Source organism: Spea bombifrons, chromosome 1, assembly GCF_027358695.1.
Source record: "Spea bombifrons isolate aSpeBom1 chromosome 1, aSpeBom1.2.pri, whole genome shotgun sequence".
Taxonomy (NCBI): domain Eukaryota; kingdom Metazoa; phylum Chordata; class Amphibia; order Anura; family Pelobatidae; genus Spea; species Spea bombifrons.
The window spans coordinates 123841917-123854270 of record NC_071087.1 but is presented as its reverse complement, the minus strand read 5'-3'; the positions used below and the strand labels follow the sequence as shown (position 1 = coordinate 123854270).

Below are 12354 nucleotides of genomic sequence, written 5' to 3'. Positions count from 1 at the left end.
TGCACTATTGGTATTTCTCATTTCTATTTAGCAACATGGAAAGTAGTATTTACCAAAGAGCCATTTTAAAGACTATAAATACACTATGTATTTTCTTCTTCTCTTGTAAATACACCCTACTAGACTGATATCAATACCAAAAATGGGGTGTTATTTGCGTAATCTTTGACCTGTAATGTACCAATTCCTACATAATCCAGAACTATCACTTATATTGCACATAGTGCCTTTTTAATTTTGTTTTATTCACCCTTGTGATGTTTGTACAAGGAAATTAAGTTATTTTGTGTTGCTAAAAAAAAGTAGTATGATGAGCTTAAACACAATCAGTTCATGGATTTTATAATTTAATAACCCGTAAACTTCATGTATGCCCTTATGAGATGTTCGAAAATATTAAACGTAATGTACGCTGATGTTACAGTGTGGACATAATGCGCAACTCTGATCAAAATGTTTGGACTTTGTAATAACAATGAATAATATGATCTCTTATTTCTGTGCCAAACTTATAAAAATATTGTTTAAAAAGCACAAATAAAACACTCCTGGCTCTCTCCCAGACAAATCCCTCTTTCTTTGGAACATGTTCTAAACAGATTGTCTAGCATTAACCACCCACCCACTCATCTGAGTTTCACAGCTTTCATCAAAAACTAACTAAACACACAGCACCTCAGAGGATTTCAGATGGTTTTTGTCTGAAAGTGATGTGGAAAAATGAGCTTTTCTTTTTTAAAGCTTGACTAAAGCGCTTAATGAAACAGGCAGCTGAGAACAAGAACAACAAAGCAATCATAAGATGGAAAATCGCAAACTAACATTACAGATATACAGTATTAATGAACTGCTTCACAGGGAGCGTAAAAACCTTTATCTTTATTAGATAAGTGGGCATACATTTTAGTGACAAATGTTGGGCTTCCTATTAAGAAATGCAAAGTATGCTTATATACAAAATGATATCAACGAAGCAACACCAAATGATAAATTAATGGGATAATTTTATATGGCACCAGCAGTTATAAATGTTAAAATTAATGATGCACAATGGAAGAAACCAGGGCTGAAAATTGATATATCCAGAAGATTATAGGAAAAATTTGAATATTCTGTTGTCTGGATGCTTAATCTTACATCACACCCTTAGCCTTGTCTCCACTATGGTGTACGGCTTCGGCAGCTGGGGCTGTACACTTATTTCACTCACAGAAACAGATACCGCTCCATCATTTTGAACTAATACCTGTTATTGGTGTCATTTGTGAGTTTATGATTAAACAGCTTCTGGTGCGAAACACATCAGGCATGTCTTTTGTGTCCTGCTTCCTCAAATAATTTGTGTCTAAGGAATAATTACGTTTTTCTGTGTTGTTGAAGCTGTCACCTTTACGTGCCATCTCTCCCCTTCCGCTAGGTGTAGCTTCTAAGAACTTAGGGGCACGAGCGTCCATAAATTGTCAGTAGGATATTGTTTTTTCTCAGATATGCACAATTGTGTAGACTTGTTTGGCACCAGAAATTAACCGCACAAAGATATTGTATACTGTGTTGTTTTATCACTTGGTAAAGGGGATTATATATAAAGATTTTGTTGCAAAAGGGTTAAAGTGGAGTAATTCAGAATACTCCTTTTCACCATAAGATTTACTCTTTTTGTATACTCCCTTTAGTTTTGACATACAATAGTCTATTAACCATTAACTAAGCCACTTGATTAGTAATAACAGCAAAGATGTAAGTGGGTGCAAATGTTGTTAGCATCCCTCAGTGTTTTTGGCAACCCCAAAATACAGACCAAAGAATCGACAGCTTTCTCTCCCTCCCTACCCCCCCTTCTCACGATCTACCCACTCCCTCCCTACCCCCCCTTTGTAGGTCACTTACCGTCAACTCCTGTGTTGGGAGCGTGAGGAGTTTGTCTCGGGTGCCGGCGCTTCACTGCTGAGCGTCGGCATATGACGTCATATGCCGGCGCTCAGCGTGAAGCCCCGGCACCCAAGACAAACGCCTCACGCTCCCAACACTGCACTCTGGGCAGCGCTGAGGCAGGCGGCGACGACGGCGGCAGCAGCGGCGACGGCAGCAGCAGCGGCGGGGAGCAGAGGCATCCTGAATTTCTGTCAGTCCGGGGGGGGCCCAAGAGTTGCCGAGCGGTAGTTTTCAGCAACCGCTCGGCACCCCTTGGGCCCCCCTGACTGGCAGAACTCCAGGGCCCGGTCGCAGTCGCGACCCCTGTGACCCCGGTAGTTCCGCAACTGGTTCCATGATGAGGGTTTCTACAGAGGTACAAGGGTTGGGGGGGGGTAGGTGTCCACAAGAAAAGTAGCATTTCTTTTTCCCACGCCAATCATTTCCATCTAATCCCTTTGTGCTATAGGTAACATTCCAGGGGGACTAATATCTGATGTTGCCATTGTCCATTGACACCCATGTAGGGAACTTTACATGAGACTAAAAGACAACAAAGCATAGTATATATATATATATATATATATATATATATTGTGGTAAAGTGTATGGGAGAGTGGTTGATGGGATATATATCTCACCTGGTTACCTCAGCCAGGCACGGTAGCAAACCCAGGAGCCCTCAGGTGAGGCTTCCTAAGCTTATTACTGGGGAGGAAGCCTTAAAAGAGTGGGCTGTTAGGTTTGCAGGGGGGAGGAGAAACTGAGTGAAGGAGCAGCTACAACCAGCCCTGCAGCCCACCAGGTATGAAGCTTTACCCAGTTTAACAACCTGTTACTTTGCTTTGTGCCAGACCTTGGCTTGTAGAGAGGTATCCGAATGTTTAGTTAGAACCGGACAGGCTTAGAGTTTGTTTTGTTTACAAGGTGCTCTGTGCCTACAGCATCTAAATAAACACGCTTTATGTTTGAAACCTGTGTGGATACTGTCATTGCCGCCCCATGCGTGAGCTGTTCCCTACGATATATATATATATATATATATATACACACACAAACATAAGCACACTTATACGCTCTTAATTAATTGTTGTTTTAACAAGCTGTCAATGGAAAGAGAAAAAATAAACTTCCTCTGTTTTCACTATACTAATAATCTGATTTATTTTAGTTTAAAATTGCATATTTCATAAGTGCCACTCTTTTCTCACAATGATAAACATTTATCACAGAGGAAGTTCTAAAACATAACCGTGTTTTATCCATTACTGTCACACCAACCAATGATTTATAATCACATTCTCCACTTAATTATACATGTCTGATATTAATTTTGACAAAGATCCCTAGACAGCACCTACTTGATTTAAACTTTCAACCACTGCGTCTCTAAATGGCCATGATTAATGTGCTTCAAAATGTCACAAGACATTTATGACACATTAGGAGATGAGATGACAAGGATGGTAATGTGTCTTAAGAATTTGTGTTTGTTTTATCATCCTTACGCTGCCTTCTAGGGATTAATCCAAACCACTCACTTGTTCATAATGGATGTAGTACATACAGCCCCTACTGTACAGCACAGATGTGCAGAAGACTGCAGTTCTTCTTACTGCACCACAACACCATTCCGATCAAAACAAATATGGAATCTTTAGACCCGCCAACTGGAAGTCCCCTGTGGTCCCAACTCTTGACGGCCTGGTTGAATAGACTAGAGGAGATTAGGCATATGTAAGTAAAGTGGTTATCCAAAGTAGATAGAACACAAACTGCGTTTGTCTGATTAGACTTCACAAAATCTTACTAATATAAAGAGTTGTCCACTCATGGACATGACTGATACCTAGAAACCTGGGGTGCACCTGGGTACTAATTTAAATGTAGAGGCTGAGCCTCCCCTGAAGGCGCCTATGTATGTGGTTGCCATTGCAGTGGTGCAACGTGTATGCCATTACCTTAAAAGATTAATGGGGGGTCTTGATGATACTACTCTGTATACTGCAACCCGCTACATGGACTAGATCCAATGTTGGGTATAGAAAGTCTGGCACTCTTGTTATTTGATTTCCTTTTTAATGTTTACAATTGTTTACCTTTCTATTGGGCTTTCTTGGTATAGTGCTCAGACCATTGCCTGTCCAAGATCAGGACATTAACCTGGCAGTGGGCATGCTGTGTATTGCCAGGGCAGTACCCCTTACAAGGCAATATTAATATGCAGAGGCATATGTCCCAATTGGATATTAATGTTTTTCATGTAGTACTAGCTTGTGTGATACCATACTATGAAATCTATGGGTCTATCAAGGCCAAGGACTGATTAAGATCTGAGTCTTTGCAGCAGGAAAAATGAGCATACCAGATGGGCCGAATGGCTTTTATCTGCCATCATAGTGAATTTTAACAAAACATTTCTAGACCAGGTCAACTACATTATAATACAACACTAGCTGGCTACCTAGGTCACTCATAAATGGTGGTGGTGGTGGTCTCTCTAAACCCATACATGTCAAGTATAGAATTGAATGGAGTGTTCAGAGTTAACTTAAAAATCCAATAACCCAGGGCTCATCTCCAGGAGGGAGAGGCTACATTCTGTTTAATAATAGACAAAATACATGCATGTCTTTACTGTGCATGTCTGCTGCTATAAAGAAATGCAGCTATTATTTGGATTTCCCTACTTCTTTTTTTTATTTGGAAGAAAAAAAATAACATGTAAATTGGCTGATATATTTGCAAATAATTGAAACATTCTTTATATCATCAAATGTAATGACTGATCTTGAAAAGTACCTTTAATGTACATTTGATCCTCTCCTCCATAGGTGTTCACTTTTGAGGGAAATACTTAATTTCTCTGAGTGTAGCATTAAATTAAACCCATGAGTACATGCAATATGAAACTGATATTGGGCTCTCAAGTACAGGCATGGAAAACATATGACGTTTTAGTTATTACATTACGTTGTTATAAACTTTGATATCATGTACCTGATGTGCGTATACTGGAAAGTTTAAGGTTTGAGAATAGTTTAGGCTGGAAAGGAAAAAAACCACAATTTTAGTACTATTCTTGTGACACTTTACAAGAAAGGATTTTGCATAATGACTGTCCTCCTCAGTACTGTACTCTGTCACTACTTTAATATGCATCATTCAATGAAAAAAATATATAATGGGTACTTTATTAAGTTTGTGACTACCTTGTGATGATTGATTTCTTTTATTTTCAGGTCTCAGACAGGTGTGACTCTATTTTTGTCAACGGGAAGGAAATGAAAAGCAAAGTGGGCACCATTGTAAACTTCACCTACCAGCATATCACCACCCAGCTGGAGGTGACTGTCTGGGCTCCGAGACTTCCTCTGCAGATAGAGATATCTGACACTGAACTCAGCCAAATTAAGGGCTGGAGGATCCCTGTAAATATAAATAAACGGTTAGTGTTAGGTTATTATTTTACCATATTGAATTGTCACAAACTTAATGTTGATGTCGAGAACTGCTCACATACAAATGCATAAAATAGTGTGACGCATGATCTGGCACAAACTGCAACTAAACATCTCCCTGGGGCTGTGCAGTGTCACAATTTGTGTACATGTGTGTAAGTAAAGCACAGGAGAGATCTCGTCAATAAAATCCCACAAGTCTAAGAACCTACAGACTCTGGCTTCTTTGCCTGACCTTCTAGTCCATTGTTATGTTCTTGATTATCCCTTCAAAATCTCAACCCAGATTAAATCCAGGGGCAAAACCCACTGTCCTCATTGACTTCCATCTGTTGCACTTTCATATAAATTTACTCAACATTTTCTTTAAACATAAAAGAACAAAATTGTCCTTTGAATCACTGATATGACATTAGCATATGCTTCATAATAAGTTAGGAATGTAGCCATCATTTTGTCACATGCCGTGTCACAGAATTGGGGTCTTCATAAATATACAAAGTGCTAAATATGGTAAAATGAATATAATAGTTTTATTGATGTCTGAGGTGATTATGTGATTTTTGTAAAAAACAAATAGCCCCTTATAAATGTCTGACTGTTAGAAATGTTTCTGTGGGCTATTCTCTTTTGTTGGGTGGTAGTATGTTTTGTTGTTTGAATTTGATTTGTTTCTAGGTAGCCCTGGGTGAGTCAAATATGTTTTTGTGCCATACCATTTGTAGGCCATCTGTGTTAATCTGATCATCCAACTGAGCCCATCACTTTGATATTTTGAAGGGCAAGGTCTTGAAGCTCATTCAAGATCTCCCAGTTCCCTAGGTATTTGTAGGAGTAGGAGAAATTATTTTAACTTCTTATCTGAATAATTATGCTAGGTCTACATGTTAGATATTTGTTTTGTGTATCTGTGACTCAAAACACTTCAGACATATATGGTGTCATTTTGTTTATAAAGTAAAGCCCCTTAAACATGTTAATTGGTTTTAATAATGCCTAATGCATTTTATTTTAATACCGATTTATTTTACAGACCAACACGGGACAGTGAAGATGAAGAAGATGATGAGAAGAAAGGACGTGGATGCTCTCTGCAATACCAGCATGCAATGGTCCGGGTTTTCACTCAATTTGTAGCAGAGTCTTCTGATGTTGGAGGGCAGCTAACCTATATGCTTGGGTCTGATTGGCATTTTGACATCACTGACCTTGTGAGTGACTTTATGAAGGTAGAAGAACCCAAAATAGCTACACTGGAAGCAGGGAAGGTTCTTGTTGGACATGAACAAGGAATAACAACAGTACAGGTAATCTCAGAGACAACTCTAATTTAGCAATGTATCTAGCCTCCGTACCTCACATTTCTAGATAGTTTTATCCTTCTGTGGGTATCAAATAAATTCAGACTTTACATTTGCTAGTTAAATGTCACTAGAAGAGAGAAAGAGGCATGAATGCAGCAACCACTAAAACCAGAACTACTTAGTTGAAGAAAGATAGGTTGTCAAAATAATAAAAGGTCAACTTTCCTCAAAATGTCTGCCTGTCTGCCAAATAGCCATATATTTTCTTCCTTTTAAAGAAAAACACATTAAAACAACCAAACAGAGCTCTTCCTTTCCCTGCCACAAAATGCTGCACAACATTGATGTATACTTTGAACTCCATAAAAACCTGCGGAAGAAAATTATTAACCTTTAACATTCTTCAGTAACTCTATCTATATTGATGTTGTCTTCGGCAGGCATTATGACACTGTCATTGAGGGTTGGCGGGACCTTTTTTTTTAATATAGCCTCTAGTTAGTAAATGCTGGTAATGACGTATATACTATGGAACCGCACATTTTATATGACTAGGCAAGGGCATTGGAATAAGAACAATATAGTGTAGGTAAGTGAATGGATTATATACTGTGTGCGCAAATGTGATTGGCTGTGGCTTTGGAAGATACCCGTGTATAACATTAACATAAACAATAGAAATAACACTGATGGGCTGATGGTAAGGCTTCTGAGGTCTGCCTTATGGTTCCATTGTATTAATAGGATAACTAAGTGCAGGGGCAACTTGGTGAACGTTAGTTGACATTAATGGCTTATAGTTTGATATGGAACTACAGAAAAGGCAACATAGAACAAAGCAAAAAGCTGGTTACACAATCGGCCATAAGATTTTGATTTCATTTCATGATTGATTATCATAAGGGATTATGAAGTTCAAATGTAATTGGGAATTACATCTTTCCCATATGTACCTAAATTGTAATGTTGATCTAAGTTACTTAATGTCCTATGCATTATAATTAAATTGAACATAAAGTTGTAATAAGTGTACACCTTTCATTGTATGTGATGTGGATCATTTTGCTTTGCTTTTGTCATGTTCTGGTTTAAATAAACTAGAGCAGTGGTTCTCAACCCGTGTATCCTCAGGACCCACATTTGTCTTTGGTCATTAAGTCGCGACCCAAAAATAACCTCAGAAAAGATGAGGGAATGGAAAGGCTGTCCGTGGGCTGCAGCAGGAAGAGGGGAGGAGCAATCAGAGAAAAACTTTATTCAGCTCCCACTAGGAGCAGACAGCGACTGCAAACCAGTCAAGCAACTTGCTTTGCGGTCGGGGAGTAATACTAAAGTACATGCCGGACCGGAGGCTGCCTGATGGCCCTGATTGTTGCAGCCGCAGTCCTGACAGCCTGCGGCTCGCGGATTGCCACTAGAATGTTTAAGGAAACCCCGGGAAAGTGACATTTTCCCGGTATGCCTCCAGTCCGGCCCTGACCCTCCACGACCCACCGAAGAATCACTGAACTAAAGTGTTTGTTTATTTGGACAGCTGGTAAAAGTGAGGTAAAAGCATAGTATCATGCTATGTACAGTTTGTTGTTGTTGAAATATAATGACCACATTAGTCTGAAGAGTTGTATACAGTCAAAAAGCATTGCAGTATCACTATGATGACATTTGATGCGTGGCCTAATAAATATTTTATACTTTAGTTCTCCCTGAATAAAAAAATCATATGAGTGCACTGAATTGAAAAGGAAATGTTTCAAGTTATCAGACAAGACTAACAGAGAATAATTGAAACCGAATATTTTCAGAAAGCTTCAGATAATCATATACAATCCAGAAGATTTCACTCAATCACTGCAAAATGAGTAGTATAAGATTTTACCTACAGTTCGTAGCGGTCCATAAAATCAAATTACTTTTATCTGTGTATTATAATACTGGTAATATCTGGAATTACTAAAATGCTTCCCAACAGAGCATGATATTCATGTTAAATTAGTAAAAACAAAGGATTAACAGACTAAAGGCTTTGATCAAGGCATTTCTAGAAAATGAATGCCATGTTCCCACAAAAATAAACAAAGAAAACACTTCATATTCATAAAGTAAAATTTTTTAACAAGGTCCTTGCAGATCCTCCTTCTGGCATCAATAAATTGTTGAAATTTACAGGCGGATTATATTGTTTTAGATGAATGTGCCATAATGGAATTTTCTTGGCTCATGTAACCAGCAAGCAGGTGAAATTTTTCAACCAGTTCACCTAGATGATTGCATGTTAAATTGTCTACCATTTGTGCACATTACCCTAACAGCATGGGTATCTGCAAATGAAATCGGAAATAACTGGTAAGAACTAAGTCAGTACCAGGATTCTCATGGATATTGTAAGGGCCAAACAGTCTAGAGCTAATCACATGTCACAATTTAGTTTGTAGATAGCTACATTTATTGCAATTTAAAATTCATAATAGTTGAAATCACTCCCTGAATACCGATGCCTCAGTTACAGTAGTGCTTACATTTTCAGCGACAATATGGTGCGCAGCACATTAAATACATTTCAAGGTTTGAACTGATGTCTCCTGTTATCAGGCCTTTGTATTTTATGCTTTCCAACACAGAAGGTGGTAACGTTTTTTTGTATTGCTTTTTCCTGTTTTAGCAGACCTAAAAAGAAGCTATTATTTTGTTAATGATTTTGTCTTACTTTTTTAAAGGTTCTCTCTCCAATGTCTGATTCCATCCTGGCTGAAAAAACTGTCACTGTGCTGGATGATAGAGTAGGAATTGTAGAACTTGGAGTTCAACTTATCACCGGACTCTCACTGTCTGTGCAATCAAGCAAAGCAAACAAGAAAGTGCTTGTTACAAGCACAACAGCCAGTGATATCCTGCACGACTTCAAGCAGGTACGGTATAGATATGTACACATCACCCATGCTAGAATACTAATATATAAATCATGTACCATATTCTATAGCACATCAGCCTCTCCAATCTCTGAAAACTACATGTTCCATGACATGATATAAAAAAAGATTATTGAACACTAAATAAAGTGATGGAGAGAAATATGTGGTTAGGAACCCAGAGAAGGATGTCAAGTGTAGAGAATGTAATTTGAGTGGCTTCTGATCTGATGGAGAGGGTAACTATTAACTCATTCTTCATCACTGTTATAGACGTAGAGTAGTGGGAATGTCTGATAATAGTGCACCAGCACACTGAAACATCTAGACATGACACAGCTAGACTGGATTGCCACTTTCATTTTATGTTTTGAGCATGTTAACACAAGTATTTATTTTAGGAGGAATGGTATAGTTTGTTTATCTTGATTTGTGTTTTGTCTACTACAGTGGAAGAGAATAACATTTAAAATAATAATGGATATAATTTCCATTTACAGGAGGCGGTGATCAGTGTGTGGACCCTGTTTAGTGATGGCTCAGTAACGCCACTGGACATTTATGAGAGCAAGGACTTCTCAGTTGTGGTGTCTTCACTGGATGAGATGGTAGTATCAACATATCAAAATCCTTTGTCTAACTGGCCAGTTGTAGTTGCAGAGGGTGAAGGGCAAGGTCCATTAATTAAGTTGGAATTAGGTATAAGTGAAATTTGCCAAAAGTCCAAGAGGAAGAGCAGCCTTGCAGTTGGAACTGGAACCATTAAAGTTAAATTTGGTCAAAAAGATTCCGACCAAAAAGGAAATATTAATGAAATCCGCAATGAAGATGAAGAGTTTAAAAAACACACAAGCAAGACAACGGAGAAGGCTGCTGAACAAGACAGGGCAGTAAACGAATGGCCTAAGCATGGAACATCTTTAATAAATTTGGATGATAATGTTAACAAAAATTCAACATCTGATTTACCAGAAGACTACCAAAAGAACTATAACGATGGACATATACATATTATTCCCATAGCATACACCATATTTCCTACACGAATTGTCTCTTCAGAACGCAATCAGGGGAGTGAATTTACACAGCCATCACGGGGGTTAACAGACTTGGAAATAGGCATGTATGCTCTTCTTTGTGTGTTTTGCCTTGCAATTTTAGTCTTTTTAATAAATTGCGTGGCATTTGCTTGGAAGTATAGACATAAAAGATTTCCTGTGGCTGATCAGACCAATATTCCTCATTCTCATGACTGGGTATGGCTTGGAAATGAGGTGGAATTGTTAGAGAACCAAGCAGATATTCCCCTACCAGTTGAAGAGTGCACTACCATGATTGACAGGAGGTCAGAGTTTGAAGAGAGCAATTTTCTTCTCAATGGAAGTTCCCAAAAGAACCCATACAGTCAAATTATTAGACCATCTGATTATACTTATGAAAAAGAAGTCCAAAGTGAGCCGTTAAACCCAGGAGGATCTAAAAGGAAACGTGTAAAATTTACATCCTTTACCACTATCCTACCTGAAGAGGGAGGTCCATATACCAATGCGGTTATTTTTGGAAATGAAGAAAATATTAAGTGGGTTTGTCCAGATATGAACCTTGGGGATTCACGGGAGCTTAGGGACTACATGGATAGCCTCCAGGAAAATGTGTAACATATTTTACAATGTTTATATTCACCTTTATGCCTTGTTTGTTTGTTTTTTTTTTGCTTTGTATTCTTTTGGGGGTAGCACTATCCATTCAGCAATAGGGGAGGAATGAAAATCCTTCATGTTTATGATTGACAATGCCGCCAACACATTGTTTGAGTCTGAAACAAAAAAGTGCACAAAAATAATTGATTAAAGTAATTTATATCATAAAAGATGTATGGTGTAAGATGTACGGCCTGAACTGTAATAACATCCATAATATCAAAATGTAATATGCGGTTAAACACTTCAATCTTTAGCTGCTCTCATATTACACTAGCTGGTGTGAGGGTATTTTATATATATATATATATATGAAAAAAACATTTATTGTGCAATGCTGAAATTTGCTCCGAGTAACTGATAATTTGTTCTATTGTGTCAGGATTATAATTAAAAGCACAGTGGACTTGTTAGATTTGCAATTGGTGTAAACCACACTATCAGATTATATTCATTAGTGCACAAAGAGAAGCTAAAGAGACAAGAATCGGTGTCGTATGTACACACAAGAAATCGCATAATGCCTATTTTTTATATAGAAAGTGTACAAGTAGTTGCAGTGAAAGTCTAGATATCACAGCAAAAAAGTAAAAATATATAAATTGTTTAATATGTAAATCAAAATTATTTTGAGTACTCTCATGCCATAGTTATTTGTTGCAATATGGAAGAAAGGTGTACAATTTCTTTGTAGACAGTTTAATTTAGGATTCCTGAGAATAATAGAAATTGCTTTTTGGGAATAGTGAATTTGTCTTGTCACATGTCATTCCACTTTTCTTTATACTTTTCATAACATTCCATATAAAACATCTGTAAAATGATGTCCCCTGCTCCGTATATAACTAGGCCAGCAGGGGAACAGCTAGGCTCGAGAGGCTAGGGAAGAAAGGGAGAATGGGCACAATATACATCTCTCACCCGAATATTAATGACATGTCACATGGGCCTAAAAAATTGGATGCTGCACATGGAACCTGCTGTATACATTTCAACTGACATTTTCATCTACATTGAAGACAGTTTTCGGAATTTCCAGCCATGAAATATTAATTACTACAAAGGGCACACA

At 38.0% G+C, this 12354-nt stretch overlaps 1 protein-coding gene across 1 annotated transcript in view; it reads left to right on the top strand.

The window, feature by feature from the left end:
* The window catches only part of TMEM132B (transmembrane protein 132B), a 254075-nt gene extending 242623 nt beyond the window's left edge, over positions 1–11452 (top strand). Inside the window, exons 6-9 of the mRNA XM_053471844.1 lie at positions 5154–5359; positions 6406–6679; positions 9391–9582; positions 10083–11452. Coding sequence (XP_053327819.1) covers positions 5154–5359; positions 6406–6679; positions 9391–9582; positions 10083–11240 — 1830 coding nt within the window. The 3' untranslated portion in view covers positions 11241–11452. The remainder of the gene's footprint in view (positions 1–5153; positions 5360–6405; positions 6680–9390; positions 9583–10082) is intronic.
* The last annotated feature ends 902 nt before the right edge of the window (positions 11453–12354 follow it).